General features: G+C 45.3%; 1 protein-coding gene across 1 annotated transcript in view; it reads right to left on the reverse strand.

The window, feature by feature from the left end:
• Positions 1-22804, reverse strand: part of GABBR2 (gamma-aminobutyric acid type B receptor subunit 2) — a 989086-nt gene that overhangs the window by 494530 nt on the left and 471752 nt on the right. Inside the window, exon 5 of the mRNA XM_090039096.1 lies at positions 20547-20612. Within this exon, the coding sequence (XP_089895222.1) occupies positions 20547-20612 (66 nt within the window). The remainder of the gene's footprint in view (positions 1-20546; positions 20613-22804) is intronic.

The following is a 22804-nucleotide window of genomic DNA, read 5'->3' on the forward strand; positions in this document are numbered from 1 at the left end:
TAAAGGGATCCAGTTTTAAATCACTTTATGCAATTAAGACAATTACTTGTAGGTTCTCAGAAAACTCTTTAAACTAGTAAGTAATGTCAGTCTGAGAAGATCTGCTCTACTTTTCTTATATTACAAAGACCCTGAATTCATGCTTTAAGTGCAAACTGGAACATTACTTTAACTATGAAGTCAATCCCAGCACCTCCATTTTTTAATTTGTTTTGAGTCTTGCCTTGGTTTTGTGCAATAATCTTTAAATTAGTTGACGATAAAACTGTAACTTCATGAAAACTTCAAAACTATGTTACTTACTGTCTGAATCATCAAATCTCGCTGAATCGATTTGGAGGGTTCTGATTTGATTTGGAGAGATTAAAGGGTCTCCTGGTTAATTTGGATTTGGAGATTTGGCCACCAAATCGGGCCAAATCTCCGTCAAATCGAATCAACGACTGAAGCTTCGCACAGCCCTGCTATCCAGCATTATCAGAATGTGGTCAATGTGAACTTGTCTCTCACTTGTAGTACTTACTGTCTGCTTTGCAACTCAATTGTAGTCCAGTTAAATTCACACTAACTGTAACTGCAACTGTCTATTTTGCAACTAATTGTACACCATGTAACTGTCCCAGAAACAATGAAAGAGAAGCAACTGTCAAAAGGCTTCAACCTTGGAAATGACAGAAATTAGTTCCACAGCTGCTGCCTCCTCGTTTTCAAGGTTTCTAACAGGTTCGTGGATGCTACTGAAACAATTGAAAATGAGGGGCTGGAATCAATTTGGGGGCTAGAAATACCAGTGCTGTAAGCAATGCTTGTTAAATATACACCACTGTTCAAGCTGTTGTATTAGCAGGCCTGAAGCTAACTAGTTCCCCTCATTTTTGAGGGTACTAATAGTGGCCTTGCTGGAAGACATGAAAATGAGGAGAAATACTTAGTTTGGGGGCAGCTAATATCACAGGCCTGACAGGGCTGTGTATTTAATGAGCACTGATTACATTAGGTTTGGTTATGTGCTTATTCCAGATAAGCACATAGACTTATTTCAGCCCCAAGGCCATGCACTTCATCAGACAACACTATATAATGTATACTCTTTAAATATGTTCATCAGCATGGTAGAGATGTTTCCATGTTTTGTTTTGTCCCTTATTCTTGTAGCTATGGCAAAATCATCTGCAAGCCTTTTTGTAGTGTGCTATATAGAGTTTGCAAATCCCCTTTTGGCTGCCACTTCCACTTTCTGAGGCTGTCTGTCAATGTATGCTTGTTTGCCTCTCCTTGCTGCATGTTTTCCTATTTAGCTTGTTCTTTTTTTCCATTTGTAAAATTTCCTCTTGCTCATTAGCACTGAGCAGGTTCAGCTTGGTTGCTCCCAGCAGCAGTATCCCACATGATCTTAGTGATCTCTTCTTTCCTACCCTTAGATAATCCCAGTATGCTCTCAATCATGTCCGAACTGTCCTCCATTCTCCCGGTAAGTGGACGTCCTGAGGCCTGAGGCCATTGACGTGGTTAACCAGTGGCTTCAGAGCTGGTGCGATGAGGCAAGCTTTGGGTTTTTTGACAATGACCCATATTTTTGTATGGAGGGCATGCTGAGGTGGGATGGGCTTCACCTCTCCCCTAAGGGCAGACATATCTTTTCCTCTAGGTTGGCTGATCTCATATGGTGGGCTTTAAACTAGCTTTTCCAGGGGAAGGGGCTGCTTTGAGTGGAGAGGATGCTTCACCAGCACACAGGGTGACAAGAGGAAGGAAGCCCAGGTAAGCATCAACGTCCTGGGAGTAGGGGGCCACAACTGTCCTGGGAGTGGGAGAGAGGCACGTGCACCTTCAGGAGGCCTCAAGTGCCTCTACACTAATGCTCATAATATGGGAAGTAAGCAGGAGGAACTGTGCCTCCTGATTGTGAGTAAGAACCCAGACTTAGTAGGGCTCACAGAAACCTGGTGGGACCCTACCTATGACTGGGCGGCAGGCATTTGGGGATACACCCTATATAGACGAGACAGGACAGAGAGGAAAGGTTGGGGGGTTGTGCTTTATGTCAAAGAGCACCTCACATCATCAAGGATTAGTTTTGGGTTAGAGGAGGGTTGGGCAGAGACACTATGAGTCAAACTACAAGGGGGGCATGGTGAAAGGGACCTTACAGTAGGTGTCTATTACAGACCAACCAACCAGGGGGAAGAGCTGGTCCAGGACTTCTCCAGTCAGCTTGTGGAAGTGGTTAGTTCAAGGGATGATATTGTCATGGGTGATCTAACCACCCAGACATTTGCTGGGAGGAGCAAACAGCCAGGTCTGACCACTCACATAGGCTTCTGGTTCTATTACAGGACCTTCACCTTATCCAGGAAGTGCACAGCCCCACTAGGGGTAACACCTTGCTGGACCTGGTCCTGGCCATGGGGGATGACCTGGTGAGGGTACTGCAGGTCCTTGACCACCTGGGCAATAGTGATCATCACCTGCTCGGTTTCACTATCCAACGCAGAGTGTCAAGGGCTTACATCAAGGCTAATACCTTTAACTTCAGAAGGGCCAGCTTCAGTGAGCTTAGGAGACTAGTGGGGGAGGCACTGAGGGCCCAAAAGGTAGAGGAGATGTGAATCCATAAGGGATGGTCGTACCTTAAGGGGGAGATCCTCCAGGCCCAAATCATAACAGTCCCTGAGAGAAACAAGGGTGGTAAGAGTGCTCAGAAACCCCCTTGGCTCAGCAAGGGCATTCAGCAATGCCTGAGGACTAAAAGCGGGGCGTACAACCAGTGGAGGGGAGGAGCTATCACCAAGGAGGAGTACTCCTCCTCGGCCCATGTGTGTAGGAGGGCTATTAGGAAGGCCAAGGCAGAGATGGAACTCAGGCTAGCATCCAGGATTAAGGACAACAAAAAGTCCTTTTTCAAGTACATTGGGAGCAAGAAGAGGGCACCAGGCAATGTAGGGCCCCTGCAAGATGCAAACAGTAATCTTGTGGCTACGCCAGACAAGAAAGCTGATATTTTTAACAGTTTCCTTGCCTCTGTTTTCTTGAACAGGGACTGAGACATCCCACCTACAAGAGGTAGGGACAATCTTGGGGACAGCTCTGTCAGGCCTTTAGTCAGTGCAGATGTAGTTAGGGATCTTCTGGAAGGGCTAGACATTTTTATATCTGCAGGGCCAGATACCTTCTACCCAAGGGTGTTGAGGGAGCTGGGAGGGGTCATCGCGGAGCCCTTGGCCCAGCTGTATGAGCACTTGTGGTCATTTGGCCAGGTGCTGGGGGATTTGAAACTGGCTAGTGTGGTCCCAATTTTCAAGAAAGGGAGGAGGGAGGACCCAGGTGACTATAGGCCTGTAAGCCTCACCCTGGTGCTCAGGAAGATCTCCGAGAGAATCATCAAGGAGCATATCTGTGGGGGGCCAACAGGGGAGATCATGCTCAGGGGCAATCAACATGGGTTCATCAAAGCCAGGTCCTGCCTGACCAACCTGGTTGCCTTTTATGACCAAGTGACTAAATCCTTGGATGATGGTGTCGCCGTGGACATAGTCTTTCTAGACTTTAAGAAGGCCTTTGACACTGTCTCTCACCCCATCCTCATCAATGAATTAAGCGACTGTGGCATTGATGCCTACACAGTTGTATGGGTAAAAAATTGGCTGATGGGGCGCACCCAGAGAGTAGTGTTGGATGGGTTGTACTCATCCTCATGAGATGTGAGCAGTGAGGTACCCCAGCCATACCTTGTCATGCATCCAAAGATGCATCTCAAGCCAGTCCAGAGAGGTGATCCTCCCACTCTGTGCAACTTTGGTCAGGCCACAGTTGGAGTACTGTGTCCAGTACTGGGTACCACACTTCAAAAGGGATGTGGCCAGCCTGAAGAGAGTCCAGAGGAGGGCCACCCACTTGGTGAGAGGACAGCAGGACAGGCCCTATGAGGAGAGACTGAAGGACCTGAACCTGTTCAGCCTCAGCAAGAGGAGGCTGAGGGGGGACCTGGTGGCTGCCTACAAACTCATCAGGGGAGATCAACAGCAAATAGGTAGAGCACTTTTCTCCCCAGCACCACCTGGGGTGACAAGGAACAATGGTAATAAGGTGATGGAGAATAGATTTAGGTTAGAGATCAGAAGGCAATTTTTTACTGTTAGGGTGGCCAAAATCTGGAACCAACTTCCCAGGGAAGTGATCCTCACCCCTACCTTGGGCAAATTCAAGAGGAGGTTGGATGATCATCTGTCTGGGGTCTTGTGAACCAAGCATTCATTCCTGCCTGTGGCAGGGGGTCAGGCTAGATGATCTGTTCAGGTCCTTCCTGACCCTAGCTACTATGAAACTATGCCAACTGATGTCCTCATAGTCCTTTGGGTCTGTTCTACATCAAAGATGGAACCCAAATCTTTCAAGATGGAAAACTTGTTTCAAGGCTGAAGTTCAAACTCCATTATTGTTTAGTGACCTATAAGCCTGGAGGAGTTCATTTTCTTGGTTGCCTTCTTTGCAAGTAATTCCTTTAATTTAATTTGCATTGTGGCAATGCTGAGATAGTCACTGCCTGTGCCCAATCCTGAATTTTCTTTGCAAACTTCTTTATGAGGAAAATGTCCTCCCCTTACCAACAAGATTGTTAGGGTAACATATGAATTTTGGGGAGTGCTGGGTGTGCAGCTCAGTAAAAGTTTTTTTCCTTGTGTCTCAGCAAAAGCTGCTGGTCACAAAGATGGATGATATTTTAAAAGCAACTAACTTGGCTAATGCTTAAGTAATGCCAGGGTTGAGGCACTGGAGGGGCAGGTGGCGGTACTCCAGGCAGAGGTTAGCAGGTTGAGGGGGATCAGGGCAATTGAGGAGGAGACTGATGGGTACTTCCTTTCTCTGCAGAGCCAGACACCAAGCAGAGGAATGGACTGCAGAAGCCCCAAAGCCGATACAGAAGGATGGATGATGGTCACCTCCAAGGCCAGGCTGCTCACCACAGAAATGGATCCACTGATCCAGTTGGGGAACAGATACGAAGCCCTGGCTGCACTAGAGGAAAGTGCGGTGGAGGAAATGACATGGGAGGTACCCCGATCCACCCCCGAGCAAGCTGACGGCCAGACAAGCTACCAGAGGAAGGGGAGATGGGTCATCGTAGTGGGCAACTCCCTACTCAGAGAAGCAGAAGGAAACATCTGCTGCCCAGATCCCATGGCGCATGAGGTGTGTTGCCTGCCAGGGACCAAGATCCGGGATGTCATGACAAGGATTCCTGACCTGATCCGGCCCTTGGACTACTATCCCATGGTCCTCATCCATGTAGGAACCAATGATGTGGCCAGGAGTAGTCCTGACCATGTCATGGGTGACTACAGGGCTCTGGGGGCCGGGCTTAGGGAGATGGGGGTGCAGATGGTCTTTTTGTCCATTCTCCTGGTCAGAGGCCATAGTAGGCATCACAGCACCTGCATCAGAGAGGTCAACCTGCGGCTCAGGAATTGGTGCCATACTGCAGGGTTTGGCTTCCTGGACCATGACCCACACTTCCTGGCAGGGGGCTTCCTGGGGCATGATGGACTTCACCTCTCAGTGAAAGGTAAAAGTCTTTTCTCCAACAGGTTGGCTGATCTCCTATGTTGGGCTTTAAACTAGCTCAGACAGGAGATGGGGAGGCAGAAGAAGGAGATCATCAGGAACTTGCCTTCCATGGGACGTCCAGCAGTACAGCACAGGTAAGCAATAAGCAGGTAAGCAATAAGGGGCTCATTGGGCATCAGAGCTGGGGGGAGACAAAGACACCAGCCATAGGGCTCAAGTGCCTATACACTAAAGCTAGGAGCATGGGGAGCAAGCAGGATGAACTAGCACTCCTGCTTGCAGAGAACACTTACGACTTAGTGGGGTTAACAGAAACCTGGTGGGACACTACCCACGACTGGGCAGTACACATTAAGGGTTATAAGCTATACAGAAAGGATAGAGTGGAGAAGAGAGGGGGAGGGGTTGTGCTCTATGTCAAGGATCGTTATACATCGACCCTTATCAAAATGGAATCAGAGGAGGAGAAAGTAGAAGGATTATGGGTTAGGATACATGGAGGTCAAGGAGAAAGGGATTTGGTGGTAGGGGTCTGCTACAGACCCCCATACCAAGGGGAAGAACTAGATTTGGAACTCCTGAGGAAGCTCTCAAAAACCATAAAAACTAGGGAGGCAGTAGTCATGGGGGACCTAAACTACCCTGACATCTGCTCGGAGACACAGACAGCAAATTCCCACCTTTAACACAGGTTCCTATCCTGTGTACAGGACCTCCACCTGACACAAAAGGTACATGGTCACTAGGGGGAATGCCTTACTGGACCTGGTATTGGCAACAGGGGATGACATGATAGGGGACCTACAGATCAGTGGTCACCTGGGGGACACTGACCACCAAATAATAGAATTAATCATAAGGCGTAGAGTGGGTAAGGTAACTAGTAGTGTGGAAATGCTAGACTTCAGGAAGGCTGACTTCAGCGAACTCAGGCATTTAGTCAATGATGTGCTGCAGAGTAGGAGATTTGGTGAGATGGGAGCCCAGGAAGAGCAAAAAGGGGGGCATATAAGCAGTGGAAACAGGGAGAGATTACTAAAGAGGAGTATGCCTCCTGAGCTTGCAGTTGTAGGGAGGCAGTTAGAAAGGCCAAAGGTACCATGGAGCTGAGGATGACATCCCAAGTTAAGGATAACAAAAAATTGTTTTTCAGATATATAGGGAGTAAAAGGAAGGCCCAGGGTGGAATAGGACCACTACTGAATAGGCAAAAGCAATTGGTGACAGACAGGGAGGACAAAGCTGAACTCCTCAATGAGTTCTTTGCCTCAGTTTTCCTAAACAAGGGGCAATACAAGTCTCACATTGTAGAGAGGCAACAGCTGGGTACCAGGCTACCAAGCATTGACCCTGAGATGTTGCAGAGTCATTTGGAAGGACTGGATGTGTTTAAGTCAGCAGGCCCAGATGAGGTCCATCTGAGGGTACTGTAGGCACTGGCTGATATCATTGCACAGTCACTGGCAAGAATATTTGAGCACTCGTGACGCATGGGACAAGTCCCGGAGGACTGGAAAAGGGCCAATGTGGTCCCTATTTTCAAGAAGGGGAGGAAGGAGGATTCAGGCAACTATAGGCCAGTCAGTCTCACCTCCATCCTTGGCAAAGTCTTTGAAATGATTATTAAGGCTCATATATGTGAGAGCCTAGCAAGAAAAATTATGCTGAGGGGAAACCAGCACAGGTTCGTAGCAGGTAGATCATGTCTGACTAACCTAGTCCCTTTTTATGACCAGGTTACAAAACACCTCAACACAGGAGTAGGGGTTGATATCATTTACTTAGACTTCAGGAAGGCCTTCGATACAGTATCCCACCCCATACTGGTGAACAAGCTAAGAGGCTATGAACTGGATGTTTACACAGCCTGGTGGGTGGCAAAGTGGCTAGAGGGTTGTACCCAGAGAGTGGCAGTGGATGGGTCAGTATTGACCCGGAAGGGAGTGTGCAGTGGGGTCCCGCAGGGCTCAATCCTTGGACCGATACTCTTCAATATCGACGAGGGAGTGAAGTGTACTCTGTCCAAGTTTGTGGATGATACAAAATTGTGGGGAGAGGGGACACACTGGAGGGCAGGGAACAACTACAGGTAGACCGAGACAGGTTGGACAAATGATCAGAAAACAATAGAATGCAATTTAACAAGGAGAAATGCAAAGTGCTGCACCTAGGGAGGAAAAATGTCCAGCACACCTACTGCCTAGGAAATGACCTGGTCGGTAGCACGGAAGCAGAATGGGATCTTGGAGTCCAAGATGAACATGAGTCATTAGTGTGACAAAGTCATCAGAAAAGCTAACTCCACTTTATAGTGCATCAGCAGATGCATGACAAACAGAACCAAGGAGGTGATCCTTCCCCTCTATCGGACGTGGGTCAGACCGCAGTTGTAATACTGTGTGCAGTTTTGGGCGCCACACTTCAAGAGGGATGTGGATAATTTGGAGAGGGTCCAGAGATGGGCCACTTGTATGGTTAAGGGCTTGCAGGCCAAGCCCTACGAGGAGAGACTAGGGCACCTGGACCTCTTCAGCCTCCACAAGAGAAGGTTGAGAGGTGACCTTGCCTATAAATTCATCATGGGGGCACAGAAGGGAATTGGTGAGGCTCTACTCACCAAGGCACCCCTGGGGGTCACAAGAAATAATGGCCATAAGCTAGCAGAGAGCAGATTTAGACTGGACATTAGGAGGAACTTCTTCACAGTTAGAGTGGCCAAGGTCTGGAATGGGCTCCCAAGGGAGGTGCTGATCTCCCCTACCCTGAGGGTCTTCAAGAGGAGGTTGGATGGGCATCTGGCTGGGGTCATCTGAACCCAGCACTCTTTCCTGTCTGTGTAGGGGGTAGGACTCGATGATCTATTGAGGTCCCTTCTGACCCTAACATCTATGAATCTATGAATAAGCGGATTCTTAACAAAAGGATAGGGTGCAAAGCGCATGATGTGTTGAGTAAAAATAGAATGCAGCCCACTAGCTATCGTCAGAAGACAAAACAGAAGTGTGGCTTTGGAGATGGTGCTAAAGTCAGCAAGAAAACAAGAAAACTAGCGAGAAACCGCAAGTGACTGAAAGAAGCGAAGGTCAAAGTCTTTCGCATGTGCTATTAGCAGAGAGGCAAGTAAATGAATGGAATGCATAGGCAATACCATGCTAAGGACACAAAGAGTAAACGGAGGTGGAACTCGAGATGGGAAGAGAAATGGGTGGAACCAAAGGAGGGACATAGGCAGGGTGAACATTAATAAGTATGAACCAAGTTATATAAAATGTGAAAAGAACTAATGTTCAATGCGGCTCCCTGGTTTGTTGTTTTTTGGGAGCTAGTCCAAAACTGTCTCTATTCTGAATGAAGCTGTTGCAAGCAATGTGTGCTGGTGTTTGCTCCCTGCTTGCTCTGGCTAATGAGTAATATGGGCAATTGGATCGTTTCCCTAGTTTTTGGGCACCACATGGAGTCAGGGTCTAACAAAGATGATTTCATTAGCAAGCCTCTACAAGTTTTCTCCATTCCCACTGCACAAATCAATTCCATGCATGTCAATAATATTGCTTAGTAAATGATCTGTTCCTACTTATGCATTCATAGTAACCTAGATGATGAACATATCATTCTATTGGACTCTGCTAATGAGATGAGATTCTATTGGACTCTGCTAATGAGATGAGATTCTGTAGGATTTTAAAAAAATTGTTTTTGTCTTCAGGGTACTTATTTGGTGGGGGTAGAACTGGATGCTTATCTTCACTTACTACCTCTAGCATCAGACACATTATTCTGCTCTTCATTGGTTTCTAGTCTCATATGGTTACCTGAACAGGGCATTTTTTTCTTTTCCTCCAGCTGGGGCTCCTGAGTAGATTATCATTTTCTTATTATTCAATTTGATACAGTCTGCTCCTGTATATACCTACTCATCCCAAAAATGTCAATAACATTCCCTCTCTCCTGAACGTGAGCTTTCTAACTTGCAGAATCACAGGGATGTTACAAAATCTTATTTCATAGATTTCATAGACATCAGGGCTGGAAGGGACCTCGGGAGATCATCGAGTCCAGCCCCCTGCCCAAAGGGCAGGAAGTCAGCTGGGGTCATAGGATCACAGCAAGATAAGCATCCAATTTACTCTTGAAGGTGTTCAATGTAGGTGCTTGAACCACCTCCGCTGGCAGACTGTTCCAGACCTTGGGGGCTCGGACAGTAAAGAAATTCTTCCTTATGTCCAGCCTGAAACGGTCTTGCAGGAGTTTGTGACCGTTCGACCTCGTCATCCCTTGGGGCGCTCTGGTGAACAAACGTTCCCCCAGATCCTGGTGGTTACCCCTGATAAACTTATAGGTGGCCATCAGATCACCCCTGAGCCTACGCTTTTCCAGGCTAAAGAGTCCCATGTCTCTCAGCCTATCATTGTAAGATCTGTTTTCCTGACCTCTGATCATGCGCGTGGCTGTCCTCTGGACTCTCTCAAGCTTCTCCACATCCTTTTTGAATTGTGGAGCCCAAAACTGGACGCAGTACTCCAGCTGTGGCCTCACCAAGGCCGAGTACAAGGGGAGAATGACATCCCGGGATTTGCTCGAGAAGCATCTATGGATGCAAGCCAGCGTTTTGGTCGCTTTACTAGCCGCAGCATTGCATTGCAGGCTCATGTTCATCTTGTGGTCAATGATGACCCCCAAGTCTCTTTCTTCTGTAGTGCTATCCAACGTAGCACTGCCGAGCCTATAAGGAAGCTGCAGGTTTTTCCTCCCAAGGTGGAGAACCTTGCATTTTTCGGTGTTAAACACCATGAGGTTCTCGTCTGCCCATTTGCTGAGCTTGTCCAGGTCAGCCTGGATCACCCGCCTATTTTCTGGCGTGGATGCTTTGCCCCGAAGTTTGGTGTCATCAGCGAACTTGGCCAGTCCACTCCTGACTCCAATATCCACATCATTAATGAAGATGTTGAACAGTATGGGTCCAAGGACAGAGCCTTGAGGGACCCCACTGGTCACAGGGCACCACGATGAGTGACTGCCATCAATTACAACCCTCTGGGTCCGACCACAGAGCCAATTTCCTAGCCAGCGGATTGTGGTGGAGCCAAGGCCACAACTGGCCAGTTTGGCCAAGAGGTGATCATGGGATACCAGATCAAAAGCTTTTTTGAAGTCAAGATATATGACATCAATCTCTTCTCCCTTGTCCAGGTGATAGGTCACCTGGTCATAGAAGGAAATGAGATTGGTCAAACAAGACCTACCCGCAACAAACCCGTGCTGGCTGTCCCTTAGAATGTTAGCCTGGGCCAGTCCATCAAGGATGGCATCCTCAATAAACTTTTCTAAGATCTTCCCCAGGATAGAAGTCAGGCTAATGGGCCTGTAGTTAGCCGGATCCACTCTCCACCCTTTGTTGAAGATCGGCACCAGATTGGCCTTCTTCCAGTCTTCAGGCACTACACCAGAGCGCCAGGAGTTTTCAAAGATCTGTGCCAGGGGCTGGGCTATAACACTCGCCAGCTCCTTGAGTACCCTGGGGTGCAGATTGTCAGGGCCGGCTGACTTGAAGGTATCCAGCTTCTCAAGGTGTTCCTTCAGGAGATCAGCATTTATGGAGGGTAGGGGATCCCCATCACCCAGATCTCCCTGTCCCATAGCAGGCATGGGCATCCCAGGGGACTGATGAAAGACTGACGCAAAGTACCTATTTAATAGGTTGGCTTTTTCCTGGGCGTCAGTTGCCAGTTGCCCTATCAGTTGTCAGTTGCCCCAACAGATACCTGTTCCCAGGGCTATGTGGTTCACTTGGCATTACCTAGTGTGGCAAGGATATGAGACTGTGATTTGTGAGATCTTCCTTCTGTTTCCGTGACAAGAATATCTTGTGTAGACTGAGATGGACAGTCTCCCGCCCATGCACAAATCTGGAGGGAACAACACTAATTTTTATCTAGCCTCTCACCTTTCACCTGTTTGGCATGGGTGGCCCTGCCAGGAGTAAAACTCCCAACAGCACAGATTGTGGGGGCCCACAAGTCCCAAAGAAAAACACCTGTGTCAATAGGGACTGGTTTTCATCCATAAGCCTGTATCCATCTGGAAATGAAAGTCTGTTCCAGATTAAACAACAACAACAACAAAACCTCCTAATTTCATTTTTTGTGAAGACATTTGGAAACTTATCTGACAGAACTAGTAACTGATTTACCTTTGCTCTTTCTTGCGTGTTTCAGTTGGGATAAATGGGACAAATGTAAGCCATATTTTGCTCATTGCCGTGTTTCAGTTGTTGCTTATGCTAGTGTAAGGAAGGGGGAATAAGCAAAACTTAAAGAACTTTTCACACTTCTTTTAACTGTACAACATTTTTATCTACACAATTTTCTACAAAAATAGTGGAAAATACCAATAAAAAAATAAAAAGGAAGTCGACTAATTTGTGAGATGATGGTGCCTCTCACTAATCAGATGGGAATTGTTGCGTGCAGAAAAGCATATCTGCATAATGCTGAATGAATGCAGAAGCAATAATGAGCTGAGTCACACATTTGCAGTACATACCCTTTCAAAATAATACAAATGAATATAGGCATAACATTTAAAAGTTACTAGAAACCTAGTCCTCATTTTCAAAAGTATAAGTCCCATTGACTTTCTGGGTGCTTCAACATTATTGAATAAAAGACTTAAGAGCTTTGAAAAATTTTAAGCATACTTTGATATGCAGATATTTCAGTATGTTACTAAAGTAAAAACAATTTATTCTTAAGGGTTCTACTATGGGCACATTTGAAAATGTGTCCATTGAACATTTGAAAGTCACTGTTTCTCTGTGACCAAAAATGGAGGCATCAAAGGGAAAATGGGCGGAGGAAATATGGGAGCTTAATAGCTAAATCTCATTGCCATGAGAATTAACATCAAAACCTAAAAGGATTTCAGTTAATTTTACTATCAGGAATGCTGCTTAAATCTTATTTTTCCAATTGGCCAAAAAGAGTCAGTTAGAGAATGTGAGTTGAACTTGATGTAATATATGCTACCTTATTTTCTTCCCAGCCAGATGATTGCATCAATTTAGCCTACTAAAGCTCAGTTTTTAGATTCATGCAGTTACTCTGACATATACCTATGAATTCAAGAGGGCATGACTGGGAATTTTCTATCGATAGTTTTGACAGAAAATGAAACTTTTGACAAATTTAAATTTTCCCTGGGAAAATTTTCCCTCCAGTATGTTAAATAGAATCTGTCCCAAGCTCTCACCCTATCTACTGGACTGGCACGGTAAAGAGCACCAATTGCAAAGGGCTAGCTTAGGAAACTTTTCATTTTCATGCTCCATCACAATCTCAAGTTCCTAGTGCACTGGAAATAAGGCACGGTGGGATCTAATGTGCAATCCCACAACTGCGTCTCTGCCATGTACATGTGGCGTGGCAAAAGGCATTAATGTGTGGATCATGAATTAGACACCATTTCACCTTTACCTGAACATGCAGAGAGTCCCTTAGATCTGGATTTCTGGTCCCTGGCCTCTTTCAGAGTGCTACCTTCTGGTTTAGTTCCTGGAGAAGGACCTTACTTCTTCAAAGGGATGGAATGCACCCAAAATCACATGCAGTGAAGCAGGTAGCTCTATTTTAAAGAACCTTTATTGGTTAATAGAAAAACAGCAGGCAGAATCCTTAGTCCCCTAAGCCCAAACTGTCCCTGTCAGGAGCAGATGCTTTGTCTGTTTCAGATTGTTCTCCTCCTGCCTCCCTCTGCTTCTCCTTGTCTAGGCACAGACATTCAAAAAGTTCAAGTGTGAATTGATTCAGTGTTTGCATGTTAGTCTAACCTGCAGAGACTAAACTGATTTGCAAGTGGATAGACATTCCGTTTTGAATCAGGAACTGGAAACATATGCCTGCAGTGATTCAGGCTAGGGGAGGGGGTGCTAGAGTGAGTCCTTCCTTCCCTTCCATAGTGCTGAACTGAGGAGGTGGGGCATGATGAGGCCCCAGCACAATGCTATGCAGTGGCAATGCATAGTGGGTGCATGGGGGTGCACATGCACCCCCAGGAGTGCCAGTGCACTCCCTATTGGGCCGCACTTCCTGCTCAGGTGATGGGAGGGGGAGGGGGGCAGGCAGAAGCTCCAGTGCCCCTCCTGTGAGCTCCAGCTAGGGAGTATGAGCAGCAGATGTAGGCCACTTCTGGAAGTGCCACAGCCGTTTCCAGGAGCACTGTGGCCGCTTTTGGGAGCAGCATGGCTGCTCACCATTGGTAAGTTTTACTGTGGGGGAACCGCGCCCCCCAGTCACTGACTGGTCACTGGGGGGGTACATGCTCCCCTTGATTAAGGCGGCACCAGTTTTCCATGATGCTATGATTAGGGAGTGCTTTAAAGCCCCACCTTGGTCTGCACGGTCCCCAGACAGTGTGTGCATGGAGGGGGAAGCAGCCCTTACCAGGATTTTCTCCCACTTGCCACTAAAGGGGCAGGGAGTGATCTCCCTCTCCCTGCTTCTTCGTACTGTCTGCACCAAGCTGACAGCACTCACAGGTTGCATTCATTGCAAACCAGGTCATCTCTCACACTTCTCTCTGCCCCCTATTGAACACTGATAGATTGTGGGCTTTGAAGAAAGCAAGCCAGCAGGGAGCTTATCAGAACACAAAGCTTATCAACCCATCAAGCCCTATAAATGAAAACAAACCTTGCTCTTATTAGTTTCAAGTTCTTATCTGCAGAGTGCATTTGCAAGCCACTGGCTTCTAGCCCTAAATGGATACATTTCTGTCTGCATTTGTTCCGGTGAAATTGGAGATACACACATACAGTATTAGTTAGTGGTGGGGGGGTCATGACCAGATGCTGGCTGGGATCCATGCCGCTGGGGTCCTTGCCATGTGAGAGGGGTGGGAGTGGGGCAACCCTGCATGAGCAGTGAGCGGCGGGGGCAGGGGGAAGCTAGGCAGATGCTACTGTCTCCTACCTGCAGTCTCCACCTCCTTCTCAGCCAGCCAGAGCTCTGACTAGGGAGGAAAGGGGCAGGGCCATCCCTGCTCTCTGGAGCAGACAGTCCAGCCCAGCCCAGGGCTGAAAAGCATAACTTAAACCAGGAAGGCATCTAGGACAGAAGTTCCATAAACCTGTTTGACCCAAACCAGGTAAGTTTGATACTACATTCAACCAGATTTATCTTATACCAGTTTTGGCCATTTTGAAACTCACTTATGTGCATTGAGCTTCTGTTCTGATACACATTTAACTCAGTTTCTAATTACTTAAACCAGTTTATTGTGTAACTTCTGTCCCTAGCCCTTGTATCTGGGTATCCCGCTGTTCAGGACCTTCTCTTATACTGTCCTTCTTTCAAGTGATTCTCTGGGACCAAGAACAATAAGGAGTCTCTTCAGATATTTGTCTGTAGTCCACTTGATGTATCAACATAAGCTGATTAGCTCTTTGCTGCTTGATGGCCCATTACCCCTAATAGAGCCAGATCGCCATAGCTTGGATTCCAAGCACAATTATCTCCTCCTTTCCCTGTCTAAAAGCTAGTCAGGGAGACTGAAGCATTATTATATGTCATTATAACATGAACACATTTAAAACAGAAATATTCAAACAAAACCATAGTCTGAGACACACACATGATACCGTTGCCATTGCAAGTGGATGGAAGAAGATCTTGATCTTTATTTGCATCTCTTCAAAAGATGCTCAGAGAAGCTAGATATCTTTGAACAAGTAATAGCTGGCTAGCCTCAGAAGCCTGACTTGCAAGGACTCCAGCCCTGGCATAAGCTCATGCTAATGGCTGAAATAGTGTATTGATATTGAACTATTCTAAAGAAGTTTAAATTAAACAGAGGTGATCCTCTATGAACTTGGCATAAAAGAACTGCTGACAAAGCAAAAATAGCAAACTCTGACTTTTAACTTGTTTTCTAAAATGCAAAAAAAATGTTCTTTTTTTTCCCAAGGTAGTCTAATAGTGCTTGTTTAGAACAAACTAACTTATGCATCACAGGAAAGGTCAAAAGTTCAAAATTAGATTGCTTTGTGTCCCTGGGGTACTTTTTTTACTCTCACTAAGCAGCTGTCATGATTTCAACAGTGAGACCTTTGCAAGACAGGCAAGTAATATAGCATTTATTTGGAAGAAAAAAGTCTCTTTGCTTCCTAAAGTAATTGGAAGTGGTTTTGCTCTTTCTCTCCTCTTATCTCTGATTATACAGATGGCAATGTTATCTATGAAACATTCTCTGTTGTGCTCTGTGTTGGCCATGTTCCATAGTAGAAAAAATATGCATGTTTTTTAAAATCAAGGAATCAAAAAAAATCACAAGGGAAAAGATTTTTGTGTACAACTTTTTTGGACTAATGTATAGGTGGGAGGGCTAGCAACAAGCTGTTCAGTATAAAGTAGTTGATCCAGTAAAAGATACCACCCACATAAAACCCTTGCCTCAGATTTTTACTGGACCATAACAGCTACATCATCATCCCAACCAAAAACATAAAATTCATTCTTCTCTAGTCATCTGTGGCTTATAGGAAAGTTTTCTATTAGGCCTATTATGCTCTAAATACACTTCTGATTCAACCACAGTGGATTCAAACTGCCTTTGAATACAAATTACTTTGAAGCAGCATCCTGAGAAAAGGTGAGAATTTCCCCTTTTTGTTGTGATTTGTGCGGTTCGGAAAAGTGGGATATTTTGGAACAAGTAATAGTTTGCTGCCTTCAGGAGCCTGACCTGCAAGGACCCCAGCCCTGCAATAAGCCTGTATTCATACTTGTAGCACTGTTCTTAGTCATGGTTTAGCTCCTCCATTCAGTTTCTTTCCCAAAGACTGTAGGGTTGAGAGGAGTGGAGACAGGGGTGTAGGTTGTAGCTGTGTTGGTCTAAGGACATAGGCAGACAAGGTTCTTTGGGTAAATCTAATATTTTTTATTAGACTGACTCAAATAGTTGGAAACATTCTTGTTAGCAAGCTTTAGCATTTAAATATGGCCCAAAATGGCCCCAAAGTATGCCAACCTTTTTATGAGCCACCTGGAAGAAGAATTCCTTAAGGACTGCAGCATCAAACCCTTGGTATACTTAAGATATATCAATGACATCTTCATCATTTGGACTGAAAACCTGCAATCCCTGATAGAGTTCCATCAGGAATTTAATAATCATCACTCCTCCATCCAACCAAAGTTCCCTCTAAGGTGTGCGTGTGCATGGCTCTGCACAATTAAAAGTGTGGCCGCGCACAGCCTTTTCAAGGCCACGCACCAGGAGAGGCTGGAGCGGGAGCTTGGTGTGGGCTCCATCAGCTCTGGGAAAGTGCCCTGCTTCCCCACATCAGGGCTGGAGTGTGGAGCACTTCCCCGGAGCCAAGGGAGCCTGCGCCAGGCCCCTACCCCAGCCTCCATCCCTGCCTTGCCTCACCTTGGGGAGGAGCCGCTGCCTGCTCCGAGTGAGGCTCTGCCGGCTCTGGGACACTGCAGGACATGCCCCCCGAGGCCATGCAGATTAGCGGAACAGTGTTCCAGAGTGACCAAACAACTACAGCACACCAAAATGAATGCACGTGAGAAATCTATTAAAGACAAGAATACCCAAGTAGTGGTGGGAGTACATTTCTCACAAGAAAACCACTCTCTTTCCAGTCTCTCAGTTCTAATCCTCAAAGGGAATTTACAAAACACTTTTCAGAGATGCGCCTATGAACTTCACTTCATCAACCTCCTGGATACAAAAAATCGTGGACTAAATACAGACATTGGATTTATGGCATATTATAAGCTCACTGACATCTGACTCCCCAGGAACGTCTCCATTATTTACCTGCTACATTCATCCCCTCCAGCCTTTCTCTCACCCACTGACTCCTCAGTTTACATCTTCACTGACTGGCTTTATTGCATGCATATCAGCCTGTGATGCACGCACCAGCTGCAGATGCTTCCTCAGCCTAATGAATGGTATTTAAACCCAAAAGCTTGCTAAGAAGAATTTTTCCAAATATTTGAGTTGGTCTAATAGAAGATATCTGATTTCCTCGAAGAACTTTCTCTGGCAAGGAGTAGAGATGGCATTTAAGCTCCAACCCACCCAGGGAGGTGTATCTCCTCAGAGGTGGCCCTATCAACAACCCATTTAACATATGCTCCCCCTACTCACCACCAGTGCAGGAGGCTGTGTATGAACAGCTCTTCACATGTGCTCATAGACCTTGATGAAATTTTACACTGATATGAAAATCATATATAACTGAAAATTATTTAAAGGTGATCAGTACCATATATCACCATGGGTATCTATTGTACCATACCATGTATCAGTATAGATGTTTTTCTGAAGCTAGGAAACATCTAAGAGACAATATATTTAGAATGGTGTAAATACAATTAGAAGAGGATATCAAAAGGAGATGGAGGGTTAGGACACATGAGGCGATAAGTAACAAGTAATTTACCTAAGATTTTACACAATGGTACTCTGAAGGAAAACTGGGTATGTGACCATCTCTTCCAAGCTCACTGCCTGTTGTAGGTGTTGTTAAGTGTCTGGACAGTAGGTGCAAGGAAGCTTATTTAATACTAAGAAAATGGCTATGCTGGGATGCAATTGACAAATTGACAAGGGGAGTAAACTCATGATGTAACTTACACTGGTATGTAAGTGGTAACTTCAACGCAGATTGAGGTGACTTATACCTTTGTACAGCTGCATGTCATCTGTCCAATCCATTTTTACCTTGGAGTAAGGTCAACTTGTTTCGCAGGAAAATATCAAGCTAAAGCCTATTTCACTTGATGTGTCTAAAAGACATGTACACAGGCCCATAACTGCAGCCATGGCACTTGCATAGAGTTTGGGATTCTATTTCATCCTGTGACTAAACAGAACTACCTGCATGCATATGTGCTGGAAGCAAAACAGCTGGGTGGTGAGAGCACGTGCCCAGGGTATGGGAGTTCCAGGCTCCAGGCCTTCTTTACCCAGAAGGGCTTAGAACCTAAATCACCCAATTCCCAGAAAAGTGAACTAATCACCAGGCATTGCCCATGGGGTGACCTATTTTCTGACTAAAATAATAAAATAGCACTAGGAAATGTTCTGCCTCATTGGGAGCAATCCACACATGTGCAGGCTTGTTCTCATTCTTCTAGAACTATGTCTCCCTCGCCTGTCTGTAGAATGATCCAGTTGCAAGAGGAGAGTCAAAGAAATGTTCAGGCAACACTTAGCCTGTGGCCTGGTAGTTACAGCACTATACTGGCAAGCAGAAGATACAGTTTTCAGTCTCCTTGGAACCTGAGTCTTGTGCTCTGTGGGCCAGTGCCCTAATTTCTAGTCCAAGGATGGCCAATTTATGGCACAGGCACCCACTGGGTGTGGCAAGTGTCTAACTGGAGAGGGAATATGCAAAAGGGTGGCAGAGAGAGCAGAAAGCAGAGCACTGAATCAAGCAGGGAACACCAGGAAGGACACAGAAATCTGAGCAGCAGACTGGACAGCAGAAAGGGATTGGAGTGGCACTCAGGGAGGCTGTGAGGTTTATTTGTGGCACACCTGCCAGAAAGGTAGGCCTCCACTATGCTTATCTATTGGGCTAAAACAGGAGGACCCTCCTCATCCAGAATCTAACACCTACTACTCTTTTTTTTTGCCAGTTTACAACTACAGGGCTTATCTAGCTGTATTCATCTCTCGGTGAGCATATATTACCACACAACTGCTTAGCTAGAGTGTAGCTCAACTCAGCATGCATACCCAGAGTTGAATCCCAATCTATGGAAAAGAACCAAAAAGTGTGACTGCATACGTGCCCTGGAGACACCTAAAGAGACAATATATTTAGGATGATGTAAATACAGTTAGAACATGATTCCAAATTGTATTTCACGTTATAGGCATATAAAATGAAATACAATTTAGGCATACATGTATGCTCCCCTTTACTATGTAGTAAGCCAATTTACTATGTAGTAATTGCACCCTCAGGTATAAATAATTCTACTTAGAGATGATTCTGTCACTCTTTATTTTATATGCTTCTCTCAATTTATGAACTCTTTGATTTTGCATATGGATATGTGCTTTGGTTAGGAATATGTCACACAACTCTAATATATTGAACAAGCAAACAATTTGACTCTGTGTTTTAATTATATGATTAGCAACATTTGGAAAAGAAGAGATTATTAAACTACCTTCTGCAGTTCATATCATGGTAACTGTCTGTTTTCCTTGCAGTGTGGATTTCTGCATTCTTTGAAAAACTAAAACACATTCATGCTCTACATACACATAGTTCATGGTACTGTTGACATAAGAGCTACTCATTTAAACCCAATTAAGGAAACCACTTGAGCATATGCTTTACTATGAGCCCAGTTTTAGGTCCCACTGGCATCTAGAACTATAGTACAGTGATTGGCAACCTATGGCCCATAGGCCAGATTCAGTCTGTGGAGCTGTTTGATCCACTTTAGCAGCTGGATTGACCCAGTTTGGGTCAGAGGTATGCAGGCACATAGGAAGCAGATGCTAGGACCCAGATGTCACCACTGCTTTTCCCCATGGCAGCATGGGGAGAGTGTCTGAAGCTGGCAGTCACCTCTGCAGCAGTGTGGGGCATCAGCAGTAGTTGCTTTCCTTTGATACTGTAAGGACAAAGGCCAGCTGCAAACACGTCCTCCACGCTGCCGCAGGGAAAAGTGGCAGTGGCGATGGCTGGGCTGTATTGCTCACCCCTCTGCGTGTTGGCCCGCCTCTGAGCCAAATTCAGTCAGTCTGGCCCACAGCCTGAAAAGGTTGCTGACTCTTGTTTTAGCACATTTAAGCATCATCAGTGGTATGACAATGTGCTTTGTGAACTTAGGCCTCAAAAGTCCGAAGAACTGGACCATACCATCGCAATTCTATTTATCTAATACAGGATTTTTTAAATATAATTATTTCTTTACCCTAATACAGAATTAAAGATATTTACTTACACAACAGAATACTTTTGCTGCCATTTGCTCATCAAATTGACCAAGGATTATCCGAACATCATTGCCCTGTGGACAAAATAAAGGATATCAAAGATTAATACAGTCACTGCCCTTTAATAAATTTCCTTGAAATCTCTCTTGTTCCAGGCCCAAAGCCCCTGATTCTGCCAAGGGTAATTTTACTCTCCAAGTAGAATCACTGAAATCACAAAGACAACTTGAACAGAATTGTGAGATTCAATGCAATTTTTCCACCAGCCCAAGATCTGAATTGCTGTAAAGAAGGAAGAATTCTTTTCTAAACAAATGATGGATCACTGGCAATACTGAGGGGAAACAGAAAAAAAAGAAGAGAATACTAATATTTATTTTGTGCAGCTCAACATCACTATTCAATGACATTATGAAATATTAAATATTATTTTGATCTATGCTGTTTTATCTCATTTTTTCCATTAAAAAGTTTTGTAAATATTCATACACACATCTGTCTGTCTGTCTATAGTCTACTGTTGTGATTCACATTACTAGTCATGGGGTGCATCTACACATGTGCTTCAATGCACAGTAGACTATTTTATTGTGTATTAAAACATCATGTAAAACCGTGACATTAAACTAACGCACAGTAAAACAGTCTACTGTGCATTGTGTGACTATAAAAGTATGCAAATGGAAAAAGAAGAATGGAAGAAATGCCCTGGGAATCCACAACTGAAATCAATGGAAGCTGTTTTCCTTTCATAGACAGAACTCTCTAAACAAAACGAATCAGACTATTCAATGAATTCAAATAATGAAAAGCATTTCAGATGTAATTATTTCACTTTACTAAAGATTTTCAATTTAGATAAATTTAAGCAATTTCTTCCGATATAGTAGATAACATCTCATTGATAAATCCATTATAGGAAAAACAATTTTGTTTTTAATTTTTTTCAGAAACTGAATCTGAGACTGAACTTAGGCCCAAATCCAGCTCATCTTTAGATGTACAAGTGGTGTTTTGAGTTACTTACGTGCACAGCTCGAGTAAGATGCATACCTCCATGTAAGTCAGTGCAAGTAGGGGCTCCACCATTTTATTTTGCCCAAAGTCTAGGGAGTAGGTCACTTGCTCAGGAAGTGAGAGACCCAGGCCCCACTTGCCCTGGAGGTGGGGGTTACTTACCTACATCTGCTTCTCAGAAAACTGATCTAACCATCAGGCCCCACACAACTTCTCTTGGCTGCCCAGTGAGCCAGTTTCAGCCAGCACAGTAGAGGGTGCTTTTGGCACTGCACAACTCGCAGCCCAACTTTAGATATATAAGTGCTACTTACCCAACTAAAGAAGAGCTTGGTCCTTCTTACCACTGCGATGTTTTACAATTCACAATTTGCTTTGGTGTTCTGAACCAGTGCACCTTCAGTACCCTTATTTATATTTTAGTTAGCCACAGCATAATAATTTAAACAATGGATTGGGATTAGTTGAGCAATTAAAAAATTAGTTGGAATTAATTGTGATTTTAATTGCACAACAAATTTAGAATGGTGTGCAGACAAACTCAAAATTATGCAAAATTATGCAAGTACTTTGTATGGTTGGGGCAGGAGATGGGGTATGTGCATAGGGGTTTTTTTGTAAAGGTGTGGGGGGGCTGTGGGTGTGTGTGTGGGGTTTGGAACTTGGGGAAGGGGTGGTCCCCACATGCCTTGGCAGGATGTGGGGTACTGTGGATCAGGAGTGAGGGGCAGCAGCAGGCTGGGGGGGGCTGTGCCTTGGGAATGAGGGATAGGGAGAGGGCATGGCCAATTCACTGCCCCCTCTACAATCATATTACCGCCCCCCTCTACACACACACAGATGTTCTCTTTTTTGAAACTGGAAATATGGCAACCCTACAGAAACACAGCCGGGTGGTGTGTAGAGCAGTGTCCAGCAGGTAAGTCTGTGGAGGGGAAAGGGAAGTGGTGCAGGAAGAAGGTCAAGGCCTCCATGGTGAGGAAGGGAGTGGGGCAGGGGTTGGGGTGAATGGGGCCCCAGGGCCAGGGCAGGTTCTGGGACAGAGCTATGGGTGGTTCATTCAGGGACATGGGGAGGGGCATAGCTCATAGATTCATAAGCATTAGGGCTGGAAGAGACCTCATGAGATCCAGTCCAGTCCTCTACCCAAGGAGCAGGAAGTCAGGTGGGGTCAGATCACCTCAGCAAGATAAGCATCCAAGCATGTCTTAAAGGTATCCAGAGTAGGTGCTTGCACTGCTTCTGGGGG

Source organism: Crocodylus siamensis, chromosome 3 (assembly GCF_052110815.1).
Source record: "Crocodylus siamensis isolate JL-2025a chromosome 3, ASM5211081v1, whole genome shotgun sequence".
Lineage (NCBI taxonomy): Eukaryota > Metazoa > Chordata > Crocodylia > Crocodylidae > Crocodylus > Crocodylus siamensis.